Here is a 25,234-nt window from a genome sequence, read left to right as displayed (position 1 = left end):
AGCCTCCACTCCTGTACTCGTGACTGTCCCCACCTCAGTTGCAGGGCTGCTTGAATTAGGACTTGAGAAACTCTGGGGAAGCTCAGCTTTCTAAAAAGTTTTATACCTGATTGTTTGGGAGTCACTGGCTTGATTGGCTCCAGAGTCTTCATTGTCTGGAACTTTAAGGAGGAAGAGAGTATTCATATACCTTGAGATGAGAAAGGAGCTGTGTTTGGATACAGAGGGTTGATATAATCTCTGGAGATGTTACATTTAAGGTTCACTGCTCTAAAACTTTGAGAAATAAAATAATTATTTAACAGCCTTATTAGCCTTCCTCTCAAGTCTTTATCAAAATTCTAGCAAAGGGCCAACTTCCTGATTCACAGGAATGTTAGCACCCAACCATGGGAACCAGTGGGACTTATTGCCTTGGAAAAATGTTTTAAAAAGGAAAAGTCCAGAGGAAACTAGGTGGCTCAGTTGGTTAAGCATATGACTTCAGCTCAGATCATGATCTCATAGTGGTAAGCTGTGCTGACAGCTCAGAGTCTGGAGCCTGCTTCAGATTCTGTGTCTCTCTGCTTCTCTGCCCCTCACCTGCTCATTTTATCTCTCTCTCTCTCTCAAAAATAAAAGTTAACATTAAAATTTTTAAATAAATAAAATATAAAAGAAAAGGTCCATAGTGAGGGCAGAACCCTTCTAGACACAGAAGAATAAACACAATGACCTCCAGGACAAAGGGGAGTTGCTGGGCTGGCTGGGAAAGGAAGACAGCCTGCAATTCTGTGGGTGGATTGTTGGATTTGACAGGAGTTCTTCTTGAGTACTTGGAATGGAACTTTGGTTTTGGAGCTTGAAAGGAGCTCAGAGACTGAAATACATGGAAGATGAGGGATGGAAGGGGAGAGACGAGGGTATTATGGAATTCATGTAAACTGGCTTCTCACTCCCTGGCAACTCTGCCTTTTCTTCAGCACTTCATTTGCACCAAGGACCTCCTTTGGGAGAGACTGTTTCTTAATTAAACTGAGATTCACAGACCCAGGGCCTTCATTAGGAAATGACCTCAGGAAAGTGCTTGAAATAGATGATGGTGCATGTTCTAGTCTCCTGTTTAGATCTGTGTTTGGCCCTTTCTCTCTTTCCAAATAAAGAAACAAACAAAAAACCCAAAACAACAAACCTTTCCTTTAGAAAGCTCAAGATATATTAGTCAATAAATACATGTATATATTCATTTTCTCCATCCTATATGCCTCTTATGGTTGCTCAGTACAATTATGAGTGGATTCTTGTTCTGGGTAGTGAGGTTTGGTGGTGGGAGAGTGGGATTCAGAAAAAGGAGGTATATTGATCCTGGCCCTGCCCTCAGAAGTTTAAAGGAATTTAAGTGACATACCCAGGACACCAACAGACTGAAAGGGAAAATTAGTTTCAGCTGAGCATCAGAATGGTCTGTAAGTGCTGGCAGGAAGGGGAGGAACTTTGGAGATGGGGACCAGTCAGGATGGCTTAGGAAAGGCTTCTGAGACGTGGGTGGAAAAGTTGTAGATTAGGGTTGAGAAGACCTAGCATTAAGACTGGACAGAAGCATTAAGACTGGACAGAAAGGAGTGAGGAGGGCATCCCTGGCAGGGCAGGATTTACTCAGGCCAAAGACTCATCCCAGGAAGGGTAAGTGAAGATGTGAGGAGCTGAGTTAAGAAAAAGGTGATGATCCTGAGGGTAGGGGGAGAATTAGGGTAGGTGCTCTGACAGCTGGGTCAGAGAGTCTGAACTGAATATAAGCTATTCAAATAATCATAGATTATTGCACAGAATGAGGGCATTTCTGAACATGGTGACATGGTGTTTGAGGACAATGTTTCTCTGTGTTGTTATAAGCTGGATTTGTGATAAGCTCTCTCAGGATTCCCAATCATGAGTTTGCTTTTCTCTTCTATAAGTTTGGTTGTTCATTTTTGTTTTGCCTCCTTCTGTTGGAGTCATAAAATGTGATTATTTATTTCCAGATATTTTGTTCTTGGGTTGCTTCTATGGTATCTTCATACTTCATCTGTATCCCACTGTCTCTCATCTTCAGTAAAAGGGAAACAGAAATTATCAAAAGCATTACCCATCTCCGATCGTGCCATTCAGATGGTCCTCCTCTGGGATTCCTGCTCAGGGTCCATGGATGGACTTCAGAAGAATGTATGATATATTTTTTTTTATTGAAGTTACCAACCTCACAAGGGTGTGCGATTCAGCAAATGTTAGGAACCACTGTTGTGTCTTTGTTGGGAGGAGACAGCTCCCCAGGAGAAATGTGGGACAAGCATCCTTAGTACCCAGTAAGGAGCCTCCAGAGACAGTTGAAGGAGCTGAAGGAGAAACAGAAATTGGGAAAAGGGAAATGGGTTCAGAGGGAACTGGTGGGAGGGATGCCCCTCTTCCCTTGTTCTCCACCCTCTTTCTAGCAAGTATCCCTTCTCTGTATACTCCATGTCCTGATGACTACAGGATTCTGGTTCCCCTTCGATTTAAATCTGTTAGGTGCCCACTATTTATCAGGCTCTGAACCAGGTCCTCTCACAACATCACCTCAGGCAATTCCTTTGTTGAACCTGAAGTACACAGAGTGGAGTCAACCCCTCCCTCAGTCATGGACTGTTAGCACCATCGCTTCCTGTCAGGCCCCTTTTCAATGCATTTTATTTTCACCTTTCATCATGATCTCTATTCTTATTGCCCCTCCTTACTGAAGGCATTTGCTTTAGGGTATCTAACAAATTCTCCTCCAATCCATGCTCTGTACATTTATTTAGATACATTCATCCACTCAACAAATTCACAGTTGTAGGTGTGGGGAATACAGCCAGGAGCAAAACAATAAAAAAGTCCTGCTTTCATGGAACTTACATCTTTTGGTGTGAAACAAATCATAAACAAGTAAAACATATAGTACCTTAAAAAGTGATAAGTGCTATGAAAAAAAAAGGGCAAGGAGACCAGGTATGTTGTGGATATTTAGGAGTAGATTTCAGTTCCATGTGGAGAGAATAAGGGAGTCCTTGCTACAAATGTGCTATTTCACCAACTGTAGTAAAGGGAGAAACCATGTGGATATGTGGGATAGAAGTGGTGCAGTTATAGAGGACAACAAGTACAAAGGCCCTGAGGTAGGGTCTTGCCTGGTATGTTAGGAGGCCAGAATGGGTGGGAAGCCAATGGCTAGAGAAAAATGAGTGGGCAGAGAGAGAAACAGAAGGCTGAGAGGTATCTGGGTCAGAGACAAGTACTGTAAGACTTTGTAGGCCTTTGGAAATGCAGACTTTGGCTTCTTCTCTGTATAAAAAGGGAAACCAGTGGAAGGTTTTGAGTACAGGAATGATGTGACATTTTTAATACATATGTGTATATCAGCTATTTTTGGCTGTTTATAAATGTATATAAATGGAATTGTGTTGTACATCCTGCTTCTACTTTTGCTTCCTAACATTATTTCTGAGATCTACACATGTTGTTATTTGTAAATCTACTGTATTTGTGACTGTTGTGTATATTTCATTGTACACATAAGGCACATTTTACTTCTATATTCCTCTAGTGGCATATGCTGACATAGCTTCTAACTCCCTGCTACCACAAACTGTCCTGTGATGAACATGCTATGGGCCTCCTTATGGACTCAGGAGAGAGTTTCCTTGGGGTGTTTTCCATTGTGGGCTAAGAGGGTGTGTGCAATCTTTTTTTTTTTTAATTTTTTAATGTTTATTTGTTTTTGAAGGAGAGAGAGAGACAGAGTGTGAGTGGGGGAGGGGCAGACAGAGAGGGAGACACAGAATCCAAAGCAGGCTCCAGGCTCAGAGCTGTCAGCACAAAGTCTGACATGGGTATGGAACCCACAAACTTAGAGATCATGACCTAAGCCAAAGTCGGAGGCTTAACCGACTGAGCCACCTAGGACCCCCAGTCTCTTTAATTTTTCATTAACATTTTATAAGGAGTCTTTTTGTTTTGAATTTTTTTTTTAATGTTTACCTATTTTTGACAGAGAGAGAGAGAGAGAGAGAGAGAGACAGAGCATGAGCGAGGGAGGGGCAGAGAGAGAGGGAGACACAGAATCCAAAACAGGCTCCAGGCTCTAAGCTATCAGCACAGAGCCCAACACAGGGGTTGAACTCACGAACTGTGAGATCATGACCTGAGCTAAAGTCGGACTCTTAACCAGCTAAGCCACCCAGGCATCCCAGGTGTGTGCGTTCTTAATTCCACTAAGACTGTGCTTCAGGATGGTGGCCGCAGTTACACTACCACCAGCAGTGCATGGTGGTTTGTATCTTCTTTTGTTGTTGTTGCTTATTTTTTATTTTTTAAAATTTACATCCAAATTAGTTAGCATATAGTGAAGCAATGATTGCAGGAGTAGATTCCTTAATGCCCCTTACCCATTTAGCCCATCCCCCCCCTCCCACAACCTCTCCAGCAACCCTCAGTTTGTTCTCCATATTTATGAGTCTCTTCTGTTTTGTCCCCCTCCTGTTTTTATATTATTTTTGTTTCCCTTCCCTTATGTGAATCTGTTTTGCCTCTTAAAGTCCTCATATGAGTGAAGTCATATGATTTTTGTCTTTCTCTTACTGACTAATGTCACTTAGCATAATACCCTCCGGTTCCATCCATATAGTTGCAAATGGCAAGATTTCATTCTTTTTGATTTGCGAGTAATACTACATTGTATATATATATATACCACATCTTCTTTATCCATTAATCCATCGATGGACATTTGGGCTCTTTCCATACTTTGTCTATTGTTGATCGTGCTGCTATAAACATGGGGGTGCATGTGTCCCTTCGAAACAGCACACCTGTATCCCTGGGATAAATGCCTAGTAGTGTAATTGCTGAGTCATAGGGTAGTTCTATTTTTCGTTTTTAAAGGAACCTCCAGACTGTTTTCCAGAGTGGCTGCACCGGCTTGCATTCCCAGGTTTGTATCTTCTCATGGAATTTCATGTTAATCTAGTAAGGAAGTCAGGTAAGGTTCCTTGTGGATAAGGAAACTGGGGCTTAGAGAGATTAAGCAAATTACCCCAGTTTATACAGTGAGGCAGAAGAGCCAGGGCTCATATCCAACATTTCTGACATAATGTTCATTGCTCTTACCTCTATAGTACTCAGCAATGCTTCTTCTAGGAATAAGATGAGGCATCCATAGGCAATATATATATATATATATATATATATATATATATATATATATATATATACATATATATATATATATAATATATAATAATTATTATTTGTTATTATATTTGAGGCTTGCATTTTTTGATGCCTGGTCTAAGTCAGTAAGCCTAGGACTCCCAAGTGTTTAGCACCAAGTACAAGGGGGTCTGTCTAGAGTACTTACTGTTTCAAAGCAAAATGTGTGGAATAAAACTATTTTCATTGTCTCATGAGGACTAGTTAATAGGCTCAAGTTGTAGCGGATGATTTTGAGGCTAGACATTTATAAAAACTAATCGTTTTTCCAAGTTTGGGGATTTGAATCATATTTCAATATTAAATTTTAGGTGGATTATATTAAGTGCATATTGTTTACTAGGTACTGAACTAACTACTTTATAGGCATCATTTAACTTACTGCTCACAACAACTCTATGAGGTATTTACTTTTACTCTCATTTGACTGTTGTAGAAACTAAAGCCCTAACAGGTGAACTAATTTGTCCAGAGTCATCCGGTATGAGATTGAGTTGTGATTTGAACATGAACCATCTAGCTGCAGAGCTTTACTCCTAACTACTAAATTGTGCTGCCTTCCTGTAAAGGAAGCTTTTAGAATCTCTTGTCTTTGAAATTGAAGACAACTTCTCATTTGGGGTGGATTAGATCAGTCACAGGAAGTACAGGGCTATTGAACAAGAATCTCCAGAAGGAGAATATCTGAAGTTTGAAAATTTCCCCAGGTGTCTTTACTATCTCTCTCTCTCTGTGCCAAAGTGAGAACCTTTGCCTTAGGACATGCTACCTAGATTATAGGGCCTGGGCATGATGCCTTCAAAAAGTTAGAGCTTCTTTAGCTGGGTGTGGGTGTTTGGTTGCCTGTAACCCAAATCAGCCTGATATTTAAAACAAGTGTCCTCAAATGCAAACATTCTTTAAAAAAATTAAGTTATTTATTGAGAGAGAGAGAGAGAGAGAGAGCAAACAAATGAGCAGAGAAGGGGCAGAGAGAGAGGGAGAGAGAAAATCCCAAGCAGGCTTCATGTGGTTAGTGTGCAGCCTGATGTGGGGCTTGAACTTCAGAACCATGAGATTATGACCAGAGTCAAAATCAAGAGTCACACGCTTAACAGACTGAGCCATTCAGGTGCCCCACAAACAATTCTTTATCACCCTGTGTTGCTCATACCTGCCATGAATGATGTGCGGTTAAGGTTTCATCAGTTGGTTTTCCCTTCACACTTTTCATTTTGCTTGCCTTCTACAAGGAAGGTAATTCTATTTTTATCCTTACTTGAGCCAGGATTATAAAGACTGCTTGGTTACAAAGTATGTATCTCAAAGTCAATTCTGGATTAAATTCTGGATTATGTGCTCTTTTAGGTTTCTCTTCTCAGTTTGTTCATTTGTTCAATAAATATTTATTGAGCACCTAACTCACAGTCTCATAGAGGACATACACAGGCAGCTGACCTTGAATTTTGCTACATTAGGGTAAATAGCACATGGGGGAAGCCTGGGTGTTATGATAGCACATAGGAAGGGCTATCATACGGGTCAGGATAGGCTTCCTGGTGAAGAAACTTCTGAGCTGGAAACTAGAAGAGAGGTGGAGCTTACCTAAGTGAAGGGACAAAAAAGCATTAGAGGCACAGGGAAGAGTTTGGATGTTATATTTTGCAGCTGGAGCAGGAACTGGGCATGGGATGAGGCTGGGGGAATCAGCACAGGTTAGATGATGAAGAAAGGAAGTATTAGGAAGGAAGAGCAGTGGGGAACCACTGAAGGGTTTCAAGCCTCAGGGTGGGTGGGGACACGTCAATCGTATTCATAATTTAGAAGGTTCCATGAGTTAAGTATTCACTCTTCTTATCTATGTTGTGTGCTTGTTGGTAAATCATAACATTGGAACTGGTGGGTGGCAAATAAGGAGTGTAGATGGATTTGTACACAGAAGGTCTGACCCATTTCCCAAGGGTTCATTTTGATTATATACAGAGAAGACTTTTCAATTTTGACTTAATCTTTCTATTAAAACCTCTGACAACATTTCCTAAAATTCTCTCAAAATAGGAGCCTGAGTATGGGGGAGAGTGGGGGCTGCATGACTTTGTTTTCTCTGTTCTCCACTTCTCATTTCTGGGGCATTGCTGTGAATTGTTCATCCAAAGCCTTATTCCCCTTGAGAAGAGGCCCATTTGAATATCTGCAGTGGAGGAGATCACAGACAGTGTAGGGTGTTTATAGAACACAACGTGGCCAGGGAGGAGACTGTCCATAGAAGTGAGGTCTCCTTCTCTCCTGGAACCCAAAGAGGGAGGAGACAGAAGGAATTGTTTTGGTTTTGAACTACTGAGCTAGGTGACATACTTCTTTTCTCCCTGCCCATCATTACTGTGGACATAAAAGTTATAGTAAATTTTGTCTGGTTGCTTTGGGTGAGGTTTATTGAATGTCAGAATTCATCAAGTGACATTTCTGGTTCTTCTCCCTTCTTACTAATGGATGCTTGATTGACTGCTACACCCATTTCTCCAGTGTTTCTTCACAAGACAGCCTGTTCTTCTCATTATTGCAGGTAGTTATGAAGGCCCTGCCCCCTTTGCCCTCTTCTCCTATTTTCACAGCACCCCTGTTGGTATAGTTAGGTAAAGGGAGGAGTAGGACTGTACACACTTTACTATCAGTACAGCTAAGTGGATGACACAGAATGGGGAAAGGGGGGACCAAAGTGACATCTGACTTTGGGTACTGATTTGGAGGCAAAGAGTTTTAAGACAGAGGAACCAATATTTGTATTTCAAATTCAAATGTAATTCAAAAAATAGTTCTGTAATTGCAATGACACATGAATTAATGTGTCATATCTCATGCCCAAGCACTACGTAATCATCCTGTGTGTGAATTATTGCACAATACATTCATTCCCTGTTGTGATGTACAGCTTAATTAGTACATGAAGCTACATGAGTTAGACGAATGTAACGGGATTATGTCCCGTGGTGTGCAATAAAGGAGAATGTTGGGAGGTATTTGGCACTATTTCTGAGGGGAAATCAGGGTTGATTTTTCTATGATGTCTTTTGGTTTCAGTTTCAGTGATACTTGGGCCGCAACAGGTGACATGGGATTTCTGAGCTACAGTTGGTTGGTTGAACACCACCATTCAGTAAATATTTCTTGTTTAGGCACTATTAAGGGTCAAATGAAATACAAAGCAGCAACTTTGAAGCGTGAGTAATGGACCTCGGCAGCCCCAAGTCTACTTGGCTTCACTGAGTCTCACTGAACCTGATCCCAGATTCTCCTCCCTGGGCTTGCTGCAGCTCTCTGATCCTGGAATCCTCTTCAGTTCCAGCTAGGATGCTGCGTCAGGCACTTCGTAGATTTGGTCAAAAACTGGTACGAAGACCTACACTGAAGGAACCGGTGGCTAAGGATGACCCACGGAGAAGCCTGAACACTCTGGATTTAGTGGCTCGGGTTGTGGGCCGCACAGTGGGTATAGGTGTGTATATCCTGGCTGGTGAGGTGGCCAGAAATCAAGCAGGACCATCCATTGTGATCTGCTTTTTGGTGGCTGGCCTGTCTTCTGTGTTGGCTGGGCTGTGCTATGCAGAGGTTAGTGCCCGAGTTCCCCATTCTGACTCTACATATCTCTACAGCTTTGTCACTATAGGTGAACTCTGGGCTTTCATCACTGGCTGGACCCTCATACTCTCCCATGTTGGTGATAAAGCCATTGTGGCCCGTGCATGTATCTTAGCTTTTGACAACCTGCGTGGGAACAAGATCTCTCAGACCCTGCGCGAGAGCATCTCACCACATGTTCCCCGTGTCCTTACAGAATATGTAGATATCTTTGTTGTGGGTCTTGTGTTTTTGCTCATAGAATTCCGGAATCTGAGGTATGTTTGGTCTTTCCCAGTTACCAAAATGGCCACATTGGTGAAACTTTTGGTTCTCAGTTTTGTCATCATCTCTGGCTTCATTAAGGGGGACCTGCACAACTGGAAACTCACAGAAGAGGACTATGCAATGGCTGGACTCAATGACACCTCGAGCTTGGGCCCTCTGGGCTCTGGAGGATTTGTGCCTTTTGGCTTTGAGGGGATTCTCCGTGGAACAGCTACCTGTTTCTATGCATTTATAGGTTTTAGCAGCATTTTTGAAAAAGTTGAAGAAGCCCAGAATCCCCAGCATTCCATCACCATGGGCATTGTGATTTCACTGTTCATCTGCTTTTTGGTGTATTTTGGTGTCTCTGCAGCACTTACACTTATGGTGCCTTACTACAAGCTTCGACATGGGAGCACCTTGCCTCAGGCATTACTCCATATTGGCTGGGCCCCTGCCTACTATTTTCTAGCTTTTGCATTTCTGTGTATTGTTTCTGCCAGGCTCTTGGGCTTTATGTTTCCCATACGTCGAGTATTACACAGGATGGGACAGGATGGTCTCCTGTTCCCTGTCCTTGAAAGAATCCGTTCCCGCCCATTCATCCTTATCATGACCACTGTGATCTTGAGCATTATTACAGCAATCATGGCAGTCTTCTTTGGGCTCACTGATCTCCTGGACCTTAGGTCAGTTGGATCCCTGATACCTCACTCCCTGGTTGCTACTTCCATTCTCATCCTCAGGTATCAGCCTGAGGCAAAGGAAGGGGAAAATGAATCAGAGGTGCTGGAGGAGAATGGTCATATAGTAGAGAGGCTGACTCTACAGGGACTACTTTTTCCAGGCAGCCCCACCCCCACTCCACTCTCTGGCCGGGTTGTCCGTGTTTGCTCCGCACTGCTTGCTCTGCTGCTAATTCTTCTTTGCCTGGTGCTGGCCCAGTGGCCAGTTCTGCTTTCTGGAGACCCAGTGTGGATTTCAGTGGTTGTGGTGCTCCTGGTGCTCATCACTGGGCTCACTGGGGTCATCTGGAGACAGCCTCAGAGCTCTAGTCCCCTTTACTTTAAGGTCCCTGCTCTGCCTCTGCTCCCACTACTGAGCATCTTCATGAATGTTTGCCTTATGGTGCAGATGACAGCTGCCACCTGGGCCCTATTTGCTGTCTGGATGTTGATTGGGTTTGCTATCTACTTTGCCTATGGGATCCAGTACAGTCTGGTCTCTAACTCCACTTAAGTTAGGGCCAAAAGTGTAGACCTTGAACTAAGCAGTACCAGTACATATTTGGTTTGACATCATCACACCTGAATGCAGTCTTGTCTCTCTGCACAATATTGGAGAGTCTCTTGACTGCATGGAAAGCTAGGCCTCCAAAGGGATGTTGGTGGGTGAACACTAATAGAGCTCAGTGTGTATTGTGAAGGATGTGTCTTTGCTCTTTCTCCTTTTTTTTTCTTTTAACCTGTCTACTTTTGAATTGTGTCTGTAGCTGCTTACTGGCTTTCAAATATTATTAAAAGAAATTACAAAAAGTGTTTTTGTTTTCCTTGGTTGAATATCCAGTAGGGTGCCTGACTGGCTCGGTCAGTGCAACATGCAACTTTTTATCTCAGGGTGGTGAGTTTGAGCTCCACATTGTGTATAGATGTTATTTAAAAAAAAAACGCACAGGAGAATTACTGGATCAATAGGTGGTTTTATTTTTAATTTTTTGAGGACCTGCATACTGTTTTCCACAGTGGCTGCACCAATTGACATTCCCACCAACAATACATGAGGGTTTCTTTTTCTCCATATCCTAGACAATACTTGCCTATCTTATCTTTCTTTTTTTTTAATTTTTTAATGTTTATTTATTTTTGATAGAGAGAGAGAGAGAGAGAGCATGAGTAGGGGAGGGGCAGAGAGAGAGAGACAGACACAGAATCTGAAGCAGGCTCTAGTCTCTGAGCTGTAGGCACAGAGCCCAACGCAGGACTCGAACTCACAGACCACGAGATCATGACCTGAGCCGAAGGTGGACACTCAACCAACTGAGCCACCCAGGCACCCCTATCTTATCTTTCTGATTTTAGCCATTCTGATAGGTTTAAAGTGATATCTCATTGTAGTGTTAATTTATATTTCCCTGATGGTTAGTGCTGGTGAACATCTTTTCCAAGTGTTTATTGACCATCTGTATGTGAAAATAGTATGGAGGCTCCTCAAAAAATTAAAAATAAAAATTACCCTATAACCCAGCAATTGCACTACTAGGTATTTATACAAAGGATACAAAAATTGCTGATACCAAGGGGCACATGCACCCAATGTTTACAGCAGCACTATTGACAATAGCCAAAATATGGAAAGAGCCTGAATGTCCATAGACTTATGAATGGATAAAGATGATGTGGTTTATATATACAATAGAATAATACTCTGCAATAAAAATGAATGGATTCTTGCCATTTGCAACAATGTGGATGGAACTAGAGTGTATTATACTAAGTGAAATAAGTCAGTCAGAGAAAGATAAATATCATATGATTTCATTCAGATGTGGAATTTAAGAAACACAGCAGATGAACATAGGGGAAGGGAAGGAAAAATAAGATAAAACTATAGAGGTAACCAAACCACAAAAGACTCTTAAATAGTGAGAACAGACTGAGGGTTGCTGAGGGGAGGTTGGTGGGGGAACACACATGCAACTTGTACTCAGACATTCTCTCATTTACCTTCATTGTGCCCCAATCTATAGTCAGGAGCTTGGAAAAGGGGTAAGGTTGGGTAAATATATTCATAAAGCACCACATTCAAAGTCCTGTGTGTGTGTGTGTGTGTGTGTATGTGTGTGTGTGTGCATATTATATGGACATACCTGTTTGAATTTGAGTAGGAATAGGCACCAAGGTGTGGGCTATGTTTATCTTGGTAGATCTATAAACATGAGCATATCATTTAGATTTTTAGGGTATGGTGTGTGTGTGTGTGTGTGTGTGTGTGTGTGTGTGTGTACACAAATCTTGAAGGAGTTTAACCATCTATAAGAAATTGGCTACCTTCCTTCCCTGACAATAGTTGGTGTGTTTGTACCAAACCCTGATATTTATTTTCATCACACCTCAAGGGAACCTCAGTGAGTTTTCTTTCTGAGAAGTCTATGGCTAAGATGATGAGTTGCTTGGAGTCCCTATGAATCTGCTACAATCAGAAGAGTTTTGCAGAGAAAGAGAAACAGAAACCCCAAGGAAACACCCTGCTGTTGTTTACTTTCTAGCCTAATACACAGCCTCCCTTGTATGCACACCACTCATGTAACCACCTCCCCTCTCCTAGAACCCCTCATGGAAGGTACTAAGAGAAGACATTTTATTTATTTATTTGCTTGCAAGTAGGACTCTCTATCTGAGCCATCCCGGAAAGAGGAGAATTGAAAATTATACCAGTGAAGGAATCTAGAGTTGAGATTGTGAGATCAGGCCCTTTGTGAAACTAACTTCATAGAAAGCAATGGACTTTGATAGAAGCAAGGATGGTGAGAAGAGTTGGTTGTCTCTGTCTACTTCTTTAGAAAACCTGAAACAAAGCTCCTAGAAGCAGGAGGCAGGACGACCTGCACGTGATTTGGAGGTAAACACAGTACAGGAACCTTCTCCCCCACTTTCCAATGCCAGTACTTGGAAGACTATTGTATGAGGATTTTATGACAAACATTACTTTACATTTGACATTTCACAGCATCTCTTCTCCAGAGAAGGAGGAAATATAGATATTGACAATTTGCATCAGTAGATTGAGGAAACCCAGGTATGCAAATTATCTGACTTAATTTGTGTAGTTAATGCTTTTCTGTGCTTTGTGTTCTTCTCAGTAATGAGAGGAAGAAATTCTTTCATTGTTAACAAAGAACATCGTGGAGGGGAGAGAGGATATGAGAGATATATAGATGGAAGTATTATGGGTATCCTGTCCCATATGAACCCTACACCCCTTCCATAAAATCAGGTGGAGAAGAAGTGGGGATAAATGGAACCTGAGCTAGAACCCATGTCCTAGCTCCTGTCTTCTGTATTAAAGGCCTCCAGCTTCTTGAATTTCACTGGTCCTTGTATTTCACTTTCTCATTATGAACAGTAGTTCAATATCAAGTGATGCCCAAAGTCAAGAAATCCTTCCTAGTAGCTATGTATTTTCTTTGTATATCCATCCTCCCTATCTCTGACTACTGAAATGATACACAATCATCATCGTCCAGTTTAAATGTTACCTCCTGCCCAAGCCTTCCTAGATAATCCTAACCAGAAGCAATTCATTTCCTTTAACCTCCTCTACTCCTTTGTGTTAGTCTTACCATAGCTGTGTTTTTGTACGCTGTCTTCATTTGTGGTTACCCTGTGTCCTCCCTTTATCCCTCACTCAACTGTATGCTTCTAGAGTGAAACTGTTTGTATTCTCTCCACAGTGTTTAACACAGAGCTAAAGAATGGTTAAATAACTGTTGTGTATGGTTCACACTTATGGGAAAGAGGCCATGGGTAGAGATGTAGAATAAAGGCTTTATGAATGTTGATTAAATATATTGTTAATAGAGATATGGACATCATGCTTTCAGGTAGAGATCATATTAGTAGGAAATGTTTATCCTATAAATAGATTTATTCTCATAATATACATGTATTCATTATTAATTTTTTCCCCTTATTCAAATATAGGGTTTTTTTTCCTCCTGGGAAATGGGCAATAAACAAGAAAACAAACGTTAAAATAATTCTGGACTGTGATGAACACCTGAAGGAAATAAACATGGTCTTATGATAAAGAATCAGAGGGAGTTTTCTTTAGATAGGAAGGTTAGGAAAGGCCTTTATGGTCACTGTTATATATTTACCTCACTATGATTATGGCTTAATTCAATATCTAACCTGAGGAGCAATAACAAAAAAAAAAATCAATAACAGAATGAGAATAACAGCCTTACCACCAGGAGGCATATTTGTGAACCCAAACTTAGAATTGGTTCTTTCTTTGATCCAACTTCCAACCTCCCCCCTGCCTTGGGAAGAGGGCAAGTCAGGCTCTCCCCTTGCCTCAGGATATACCCTGGTACCTTTTCTCCTGCCAAGGAGTTGGCAAACAAAACAGGTGTTGAGATCTTTGATCTTGCTGGACACTTGGAGACAAATCAAGGTAGAAGCCTCCGAAATAATGCTTCAGGATGTGAGAAGCTGGGGAAGAGATGGAGACAGAAGTATGCAAAAGGAGAAGCTAATTGCTGTCACAGAGACTCCCTTTTACCTTGGTCTCAGTGGATTTTGGGCTTTGTACTTCTTGGGGGAATTGGTCACGGCTCTCAGACATTTGGGAAAGGGGAAGATATCCCCTAGTGACTTTAGAGACAACATCCACCCTTAGTCATTCCTGGATCCCTGTTCCAAGGCTGAAGACAACCACAGCTTTGAGGAGCAAGCCTTCTGCCAGTATCCCAGAAGGCCCAGGATGTTCTTTCATTGCCGGGGTCTTCCTTTGTCTACTTCCCTGCTCCCCTTCTCCTGGCACAAGTTGGTAGCATTAGTCTCTGTCTCTTGCAGAACAGTGGTGACATTAGGAATGGCTTGGGAGTGAGTAAGAAGAATCCTGGAGCTTTTACACCCACTAACCCTTTCTTGACTATGCTTCCTGTTGGGATAACATGTTTTGGTTGCTAGCTCAAGAGCAATAGCTCCCTCTCTCACAAAGGCCTTAACCTCCTTGGTCATACTGAGGGATACCTCAGACTGTTGAGCAGGTGTTATAGAAATTACCATAAGTTCCTCTAATTGAAGTTGTAGTCCTCACTTCTCTTCAGCCTTCCCCCACCCCACTAGGACCAGCTTCTCTACAAGTGGTATCCTACACACTATAAAGGCTGTACTTCTTCAAGAAGAACCCTACCTCTCTGCTCCATAGTGCCCAAAGAACTCACATTGCTTTGTTTTGAGAGATACTTATTGGAGGAGGAAAAGCTATACTCCTTTTAGCTGCTCAGGGTGCACACAAGTCACATTTCTGATCTTCAGACATGGACAGGCAGTTTGGAGTAGTGGTACCTAGAGATCTTGAATTCAAGCAAGCAAGTTCTTGTCCAAGTGGGTCCACTTGCTGTACCTGACAAGGGATGTCATGCTATGGGTGCAGGGAAGTGAAGTGGCAAAGAATGAACACTGCTTGGAGGAGGAAAAGGAAGAGTGAGGCCAGAACACATATGGAGGCAGTGGAATGGGGAAACTGACTCTTGAACCCAGGTCCTTTCTGGAGTCTCGCTCTCAGGGGCAGCAGCATTACTGGCTCCCTTCTGAGGCAGATAGGATAGGGTATGTGACTCAAGGCAAGCCAGGGCAGATTCTGGTGGGAGAGCTGACATTAATGCAGGTGAATATGGACAGATTTTCCCAGGAGCTTTGTTTTAAAGATAGAGAGGAGAGGATGGGAGACAGAGGAAGGAAGAGGGTCCAGGTATCATCTCTGGGTTCACTGGATTAGGAGATGAGAGAGAAGGGAAGACTTTAGTCAGAATCATGTCTCCATTAACTGTTTTGCTTTCCTACTTGATCCCTTTTCTTTTAAAAAATTTTTTTATAATGTTTTATTTATTTTTGAGACAGGGAGAGACAGAGCATGAACGGGGAGGGTCAGAGAGAGGGAGACACAGAATCTGAAACAGGCTCCAGGCTCTGAGCTGTCAGCACAGAGCCCGACACAGGGCTCAAACTCACAGACCGGGAGATCATGACCTGAGCCGAAGTCGGCCGCTTAACCGACTGAGCCACCCAGGCGCCCCTACTTGATCCCTTTTCAACCACAACTTAAGTGATTGAAAATAGGGAGGATATCGTTAATAACTTCCCTGATCTTCCATTCCACATCAGGTGAGTTTATCCTGTCATGACTTATGAAGCAGATACTCCTGTGGCCCATCTCTTTCAGGGGAATGCCTTAAGTCCCAAGTCCCTTTCAGAAAATGTTCTGCAACAGCAAAGCAGCATGTGTATTGGGTATTTCTCCCTCACACCTGAATCTATGTTGTTTTCCTACAGAAATGCTGTCTGCCTCCCTCCCCATCCCTCTTCCTTCTCCTCTTTTCTCCCCTCACCCAGCCTGTTTCTTTCTATATGCACCTGCTGGAGTTGGGGATAATGTTCTAAATATTTCACTTCCTCTACTCTTGCCTCTTCAGTCTTTTTATTCTTCCCCTCCAATCTCTCCCACACTCCTCCTCCTGCCTGGTCAGTTCTTACCTGCCTTCTTTGTGGGTCATTTCACTTCTTTGTTTCCTCTGTTTCCTTCTTCATCTATGATTACAACTTTGAAGAGATGGGAAGATGAGTTGTAAGAGCACCATCTGTGAGGGAGTTGGCTTTGGACACAGCAAGAGGCATGGTGGTCAGACATCAGGAAGAACCTGATATGTACTGACAGTGTGGCCTAACTTCCTCCTGACCCACATTTCTTAATAGATGGGGCTGATGTGCACGTGACAGAGACTTACATAAAATTGTTAAATTAAGGGTCAAGAAGCCCTCTTTGCCTGATATTTAGCCATATCTTAGTTATAAGTAATCACAGGAAATGGAAGAAGACATGTTTGGGGATATGGATGTCCCCGAGGCACCCTCTTTCCTGCCATAAGGAAGGTGGGGCCATCCACTACTTCCACAGTTCACAGTTAACACCATGGGTTGGAGGGAACTCTGACAATGAGTATCCCACCCACACAGACCTTCTTTCAGACCTGTTCAGTGTTCAAGTAATCATATGTTCCTGGGGTTCTGTTATTATCCCCACAGAATAACAATCATGAAGGTGTCTATACATGAGCTATGTGGCAAATTCTCTGAAGTTCATCTCAAGTTATCTAGATTAGGCAAACAACAAACATTCAAAGACAGCTAATCAGAACTAGAATTTAAAATCCACAAAAGTGACTTGTTGAAACATAATTTTTCTCTCTAAAATCACTCTCATTTCCAAAGAGAGCCAAATAGAGATTATTTCAGTTGAAAAACAAATCCAGTTTTAACAAAGTTGGCCTAATTATTTACATAAACTCAGAAAGAGTAGTGATTAACCTGATAGATTCTTTCAAACTTGCTTTACTGGAACTTTCATAAGGAATCTCTAAGATTGAACTTTTCATAGCCCCTTAAAGCCAGAAGCCAAGCCAAATATCTGCCATCAGATCTTCCTATGGTACCTGTAGATTTGGGTGCATTCTTCTTCTCGAGGTCCCTTAAATATCCTGAGGTTTCTTGAACCTGCCAAGAAGTGACATTCTTTACTCACCTGGTAAGGCTCCTGGGAACTCTGTAAGCAAGGGATCTGGCCAACATTTCCAAAGGGCTTTATTGGCTCCGTAAAGTCAACCTTAGTTCTTTAAAGCTGTCTGGTCATATCTGAGTCTATTCATGTCTCTCTCAAATATGATATCCCAGTCAGAGCCTTGGCAAGGTAATCAAAATTTCCAATGGAGTCCTGTTACAAGGAGAACAGATTCTCACTGAATTTATGCAAACAACTGCAATTCCCATGAAAGAAGAATACTTACCAAGAGTTTCTGAACTCTGGAACATTTCAGGTAGAGGAAAATGTTAAATTTTCCAATTTGCACACAAAGGAATATTTTATAATGTTTCTGTAAGTCGCAAATGTCCTAAAAGAAAGTTTTCTTAAATATGGAGAAGCTAATATTAGAGAGCCTGCCATGTTAAACAAGAGTCCTGAAAATTATACTCATCTTCCTCCATTCATTCAGTTCTATGTTACTAATTCTTGTTCTGTTTGATTGCAATTTTTCCATTTGTTCCAGAAATTCTCATCCAGTTTAGCTTTATGATTTTAAAGATATCAAAACCTGTATTTGTCAAAAGTCAATTCCATGAATCTCCTTGAAGAGGAAACACATTTTTCAAGAGCATCAGAAAATAACTATAAATGACAAAAGACTCAAAAGTTAACATGATTCAAGATCTATAATTGCAGTTGACAAGGAAATCTAATTACTTCCAGGACACACAACATTCCAACAATAGAATGTCAAGTGATGACCCTATGTGAGGATATATTAAAACATCAGGAATTCCATATGTTTGTTAGAACAGTTACAGCATATGCCATACAATACAACCCAAGAAGGTTCAGCACCTTCTTTTTTTTTTATATAACACTTCCCATGTATTTTAACATAACAAATAAGCCTAATTAGTCAAAAAGATTTTACTTAGAATTTGAAACTTGGGAAGTTTGTAAAAAAAACTTAGAAAGTTCTAAAGCACACACATGAATGGGATTACAGATCATCACAAAACTTAATTAATTATTCATTTAACCAAGCTTGCAATAAGAAATTCTACAGAAAGTTATACAGTTGTTAGCCAAACTTAGCTCCTTTAATATTAAGGAGTTGTATATCTGTTAAGTAATCAAAGACCTGATGAGACAAATCATAAAACTTTGGTTTTCTGGGCAGATAGAGAAAAGAAGAAAAACAAAACAAAACAAAACAACTTTTATTTATAATTTCTTATCAAGAGCAGACCAACAACCCAAGAAAACTTAGTCTTTTAACAGAGAGAAAAGTAGAATTTTGATCTTATACCAGTGTCCTTTCAAAATCCATTCCTTTCAATATGAGTTAGTCCTAACCATACTAAAATTATTTTCCAAAGCTTTCCCTTCACAAGCCTACAACTTTCTTTTTCATTCGGATTTTGTCCAAAAGCTTTATCTAAATAACCAGTCTCATTTTAGGACAAAATTACTTTTTTCACATTAACAAAAAATGTATTCTCATTTCTTCTTTTTAAGTTTATTTTTATTTATTTTGAGAGACAGAGAGGCAGAGACAGAGAGAACAGGGGAAGGGCAGAGAGAGAGAGAGGGAGCAAGAGAACCCCAAGCAGGCCCTTTGCTGTTAGTGCAAAGCCCGACTTGGGGCTCAATTCCACAAACTGTGAGAGCATAACCTGAGCCAAAATCAAAGTCAGACACTTGACCGGCTGAGCCACCTAGGCACCCCCCCAAAAAAATGTTTTCTCACTTCTTATACCTTCCTTATACATCTCCTACTTTCCTACATATTGAGCTGTTCTCCTCATTTCCATCGGTCTTAATGACAGTTAGTACAATTTTAACTCTTAGAAACCTTAGTCCCCAAGGAAAATTAAGCAGTAAACAAAGGTGAACTGTCTATAATACCAGAATACTTCAGATTGGAAGTTTATGAGTATATTTTATAATTTCTATAAACATATGTTTTTCCAGAGTGCAATCTTTAAAAAGTATAAAGGATGTTTACCAACAGAGTCAAGTATCTTCAGTTTCTTTGAAATAAAAAGGTCAAAGCAGATAAACCTCTGTTCAGTAACCAATGTTTTAGTGCCTGTTTTATTTGGAGAATACTTAGCCAGTGAACTCAACTCAATTTTTCATTTACCTTAGCAAAAATTTAAAATTTCAGATTACCAATATTTTGAAAGCCATAAACTTTTTTATTTATTCAACCTACTTCTTCTTAACAATTATGTAAAAACTTTATGAAGCTTTATGACACAGACACAAGTAACCATTATTTTAAGCCACCTTTTTGCTGACAGAAATAACAGGAGCTCCTTTGACTTTTACTAAAACTTGATAGAATAAAGGTTTTATATTTAATGTTGAGAGTGCTAATGACATGCTTATTAGCTTTAATAATGGAATATTTTGCACCTGTGTACATGAAAAGTTAATCAATTTGTTTCCTACTGGCAATTTTTACCTGGGGAAACTATGGGTAATCTGAAGTGTGCAGTTAAGTCCAAGGTAGCCCATGGGCCCTTCATGTTGATTTGGGAGGGACTTAGCTTGAATCTTGTAAGGAGGGGGTCCAACAGATTGGGGTGCTTTGCTCCTTGATAGGGAGGTAGGAGGGGAGGGAATCCATGCTGCCCCAGGCACTGAGGATGGCAGAGGAGCTTTGTAAGTAAGCTGCTAGTACAGAAACAGGAGGAAAAGGATGAGGTAGAGGTGAAAGGTGCCTCTAGAAAGGCCAGAGGCAAAGGCAAAGTTTGGACTAACATTCCTTTTTTTCTTTTGGTCTCCTGTCTATCCCTCCTGCACAACAGGGTTTTTCTCTGATTGCTTTTCAGTCCTCTACACCATATATTTTAAATATGTCCTAATGAAATTTCTTTGGGAATAGAAGGAGTATCCCATCTTACTGGGGAAAAGTTCAGAAACAACACAGTGGAAACAATGATGCCTTGAGTACTTCTGTTGGCCCGAAAGTAGGGCTCTTGACCTACTAAACCAATGTTTCTCTAGTTTCTTTTCCCTCCCACAAAGTCAGAGTTCTGCTGATTTAAACAAACTAAACCCTCTACTTGGAGGCAACCCAATGTAAAAGAGAGATCCAAGGGAACCATTTAATGGCCATCTTACCTCTGAGCTTAACATACATGACAAGGTGGTATTAGAATAAAGCTTATCTCTTTCTTAGTTACAGGTTCCTGTCTATATTCCTTCCACTTATTCAAAATTCAGTCTAGTGGGTTAATTGGTGGGGTAGAGATGGAAATTCCCAGTATACACACATTTAACACAACACAACAACCCCCCGCAAGCACATCAAAACAGATTTTTTCCAAATTCCAACTAAATTGACCATTATTCAAGTCTCTTTTAGTTTCTCCTGAAAGCCATGCCCTTCTAATGGGAAAGACATGGACAGCAAAACAAAAGCACACAGTGCTTCATGAATGAGAAACTTGTATCAGTGTGCACTCTGAGGGACTTACCTGGTCTTGAATTTCCTCAGCTTCCCCAAATGCTCCTTCCTTTGCACTCCAACCAAAATGCAACATTGACAGCTAGCATGGTCTGGAATTAGCAGACAATTTCCCCTGAAACAAAAAGTACTCTGGGCAGCTACACAGATCCCTCAGATTCCCTCCTGGAGAGCAACTAGCCTGGAACAGCTAATATCCTTCAGTCCTCCAAGTTAATAGCCCAGGAGACAAAGGAGGAAGCCCTGGCCTGGTGCAGGCCAAATGCTCCAATAAAAAAAAAAGATTTAATTTTTACTTATTTTTGAGAGAGAGAGACAGTGTGTGAGCAGGGGAGGAGAAGAGAGAGAGGGAGACACAGAATCTGAAGCAGGCTCCAGGCTCTGAGCCATCAGCCCAGAGCCCGAAGCGGGGCTCGAACTCACGGACTGCAAGATCATGACCTGAGCTGAAGTCAGACACTCAACCGACTGAGCCACCCAGGCACCCCCCCCAACTGCTCCAATTTAGATTTCCAGGGAATTTGACACCCTAGGGGCAGTGGCTCCAGGCTGACTCCTGAAAATTTGTTAACTACATGTACATTCAGCTGTGCATCACTGCAAAAGTCAATACTCAAGAGAAGAAGCTTTTGGTTTTTTTAATGTTTATTTATTTTTGAGAGGAGGGAGGGGCAGAGAGAGGGGAACAGAGGATCTGAAGCAGGTTCTACACTGACTGCAGAGAGCCCAACGGGGGGCTTGAACCCACGAACCCTGAGATCATGACCTGAGGTGAAGTGTGACACTCAACCGGCTGAGCCACCCAGGTGCCCAAGACAAGAGTTTTGATTGGAAAGAATATGAGCTTTATTCAGGAGCCAGCCACCTGGGGAGAAGGCAGACTCTTGTCCAAAGAATCTCTGAGTTTTCTGCCTGGCCTAAGGGTATTTAAAGGAGCTTAGGGTAGTGAATCAGTTAAAGGAGGATAGTGGTCCCTAACATTTCTTGATTACATGCAGACTCCATGGTACCAGCTACCGATGTTGTCTCATTACTCTGAGGTTGTGCAAGGGGATCTGGTTCCTTAGTGAGGGGTGGGTGGAGGGTTGAACAAAAGTGTCTGGTTTGTCTGGTTACTTTTTCACTATGTGCAGAAGGTGTTTGTTGTTTTCCAGGAAAGAATGCACGATCCATAGTTATACAAGGAAATGTTAATCAATCATGTGGGCTAAGGGTTCTGGCTAAAGCTTAAAGACTAGTAAGTTGATTGCACAGACCCAGACAACTCAAAGAAGTCACCTAAGATTCTGCTGGAATAGGGGCATTCAGGCTGGTGTGTAACGTGAGGGGTCAGAGATGTGGGAGCCCTGGCTGAAGAGAGAATATGTGGTTGGTGGGGTGGCAGTACAGGGTACAATGGTTGGGCTCTTGGGGATTGGTGTCCTGGTGTCACGAGCTGGGCTGGGTGGAGGTGGATGGAGGGGAAGACATCCCTTACAGCTAAGGGAGGACTCTAGGCTCAAGGACTGCCTTTTAGCACATTCTTTCCAGGAGGCCCAGAGGAGAAAGGAAGAGAATGGGGAACAGACACTTCAGACCATTCCAGCCTCATTCATTCTCCCCTACCCTCCCTCACCTTGCTAAGCCTAGCTTCTCAATGGGCCATTTCACACTTATTACACACCTGCTGTGTGCACAGGGCTCCAACGTGGTTTTTTGTGTGTGTGTCATTCTTTCTCTTGCAGTCCACTCAGATCTTCACACTCCTCAGCCCCTGGGTTGATCTCAGGGGCCAGAAGCCTCTTCTGAAGGCTGGGATCTGGAACCTAGATATTTGGGACATGCCATGGGGACCCTGAAGAAGTAGGGGAAGGGGAGGTTGGGAGAGAGTCCCACAACTTCCTGGGAATAAGATGATGATTTATATTAACAAGAAAGATTAAAGTGAGAGGAGAGGAAGAATCTCCCAAGAACAGACAGTGTGACTGGTTTTCTAGAGCAGAAATCCTAGGCCTGACATAGGGAGGAAGCAGGGTGAATAAGGGCCCATAGAGAAAGATCCTCTCCCCAGGAGTGTTGGGGTTCAGCATAGTGTGGTGGGGAAAGGGGAGACCACGTGGAACAAACAGGCAGGAAAAAAGGTGACCTCTGGGGGAATCTTTGGTATATATGTGGAGGCGTCAGTCCTGTCCTGCACACACACTGTAATTGAGAAATTACACAGAGTCTGCTAGGCTCTCAGACATCAGTAATCCCAGAGGAGAAAAGATGCAAAGGCTGTACACATTGCTTTCTCTGACTCAAACCTGTGCTAGGAGCTGAGAGGGAGTTTCCCTCCAGCCTGAGTAGAGGTGCGAGTGGTGGGAGGACCTGATGGGAACAATCACCATTTGTCTCTGTCCTCTCCTGAGATGGAGTGGCTTTGGGGTGACTAGGTAATCAGGCTCTCGTGTGGTACTGGGGCTGCTAAGAGTCCTTTCCAACCTGGGGTGGGGCTCAGCTATGGACTGAGGGCAGGGGTTCCCCCAGGTGGGACAGAACTGCCTGGGAGGTTTTCCTTGGACATCCTATACCTCTAAGCATCCCCACCCATCACTTTGCTGATGAAGACAGGTCTCTTCATCTCTCCTTCAAACTGACTGGATTTGCCCAGAGGAAGAGAGAAGAGACAGTAGGAAGAGGATAGGAGGACACAGAAGGGGGCAAATTTCCATCCTTTCATTGGGTTCTAAGCCCTGTTCTACTCCCTAGATTTGGAAGGGTGTGAATCATGCAAAGGCAGGTGTAGAAATGACTTGAAATGGGGCAAAATGGTAGGATCCAGCAGGGTGGAGAGATGGAGGTAATAGGAAGGTGGAGCCCCCTGGGAGGTGGGGTTGTCTTGGGAGGTGAGCCAGGAGGGGAGGCAAGCTGGGTGGAGTGGAAGGTGGTGAAGGTGGGAGGGGACAGAGTGGGAGGGGGGCAGTGTAGGGGGTCAGAGGGATGGGGGTGGGCAGGGCAGGGAGGTGGAGGAACCAGGATGGGGCAATGCCTGATGGAAACTCAGAGATGGTCAGGGTGGTGGGTTGTCTGGAAGGACTGGAGCAGGATCCCACGTGGAGGAGCCCAGAACCCCCTCCCCCAAGCATGGGAGTAGTTTCTTCTGGATAGGGAAGTGGGTTCAGGGTGTAGGGACAGAGAGGATGGTTGGGTAAAGCTGGTGGATCACAGATGGGTCAGACCTTCCCTGGACAGGAAGGCCATGATCACCAGGGCAGATTCAGAGAAGGAAGTTCAGAGGCCACCAGGTGCAACACTGTCACTTTACAGACAGGAGCCAGAGGCCCCGCAGGAGGGAACACTCAGTGTCCCCTGCTACGTGATGGCTGCCTCTGGAAAACCTGCCCCTGACTCCTGGTCTAGGAGTCCTTCTTGCTCCCCTTTGGAAGACCGTGGACTCTGTTCCCATTCTCTTGGCTTTATAAGATGGAAAGAAGGGGAGAAAGACTTTAGCTAGACTGGGGTGATATCCTCCTTCCTCCTCCTCTAGTGACTCCTTTCCAGCCTTCCAGCTGGGCCTCTAAGCCTCCCATCTACTGAAACCTATTCCTTCTCCTTCCTTGTCTCCCTCCACAGGCTCCCAGCATCTAATGTCTTAGCTCCTGCTGGGCATCCATAGCAGTGTTCAGTCCTCCCCACACTGCTCTAGGCTCATGGTCTGACCTCAGTCTGAACCATCCCCTCTCCTCCTCTTCCTGCAGATTAGCCTCCCAGTCCTTTGCAAAATTGTCCTATAATCTCCTCCTCTGGGAAGTCTCCTGTGATTAACTCTCCTGGTTCTGGATCCCACAGTTTCTTTCTAAACCACTGGAAAGGGTACCTGCAGGCCTTTCCTTGTTCTGGTCTCTTCCTCTTTCCTGGCTGTGAGCTTTGTCCCTGTTCCTCCCTCTAACCTCCACCCCCAACATGGACCTTTGCCTCCCCTCAGGCAGGGCTGTTTTTCTCCTTCCTCCCAGGATCCGCTCCATGCACCAGGAGGGCCAGGACTGCACTGGAGAATTGACTGAATCCCTCCCTGTTCTCTGTTTTCTGGGAATAGCAGAGATAATGATGTCCAATTGGGTTTCACCCCAAGTAGGGAGGTGGCAGTGCAGATTCTTCCCTGTCTGTATTCTAGTGTTTAATTGGGGTTTAGGCCTCACCCCCAGGTCTGCATCCTCCTTTTTCCTTGTTGCCTCTGACCCAGTTAACAGACCTCTGGAGCTGCTGCCCTGGAGCCCCTGGGATTTTGGGTCACGTGTGGGGAGCGGCAGGCAGTCCAACTATGATTTCTCAACTTGGGCTTCACACTGCACCTGATTACCTGCTTCCTGGTTGGGTCTCTGC

General features: G+C 42.9%; 2 protein-coding genes and 1 long non-coding RNA gene across 3 annotated transcripts in view; 2 read left to right on the top strand and 1 right to left on the bottom strand.

The window, feature by feature from the left end:
* The window catches only part of LOC101094682 (cationic amino acid transporter 3-like), a 189,616-nt gene that overhangs the window by 76,213 nt on the left and 88,169 nt on the right, over nucleotides 1–25,234 (top strand). The window lies entirely within an intron of this gene.
* Nucleotides 1,259–21,260, bottom strand: LOC102901040. Its single transcript, XR_440723.4, has 5 exons — nucleotides 20,901–21,260; nucleotides 17,410–17,598; nucleotides 16,365–16,483; nucleotides 14,198–14,315; nucleotides 1,259–2,351 (listed from the first exon to the last, which is right to left on the bottom strand). It is a non-coding gene; the product is annotated as an uncharacterized LOC102901040 (long non-coding RNA).
* On the top strand, nucleotides 6,258–10,640 carry LOC101094188 (cationic amino acid transporter 3-like). The gene has a single exon (XM_045061516.1). The coding sequence runs from the start codon at nucleotides 8,569–8,571 to the stop codon at nucleotides 10,339–10,341; it is 1,773 nt and encodes a 590-aa protein (XP_044917451.1). The 5' UTR covers nucleotides 6,258–8,568; the 3' UTR covers nucleotides 10,342–10,640.

The sequence above is a fragment of the Felis catus genome, chromosome B4, assembly GCF_018350175.1.
Source record: "Felis catus isolate Fca126 chromosome B4, F.catus_Fca126_mat1.0, whole genome shotgun sequence".
Taxonomy (NCBI): Eukaryota; Metazoa; Chordata; class Mammalia; order Carnivora; family Felidae; genus Felis; species Felis catus.
This window is presented reverse-complemented; position numbering and strand designations above follow the sequence as displayed.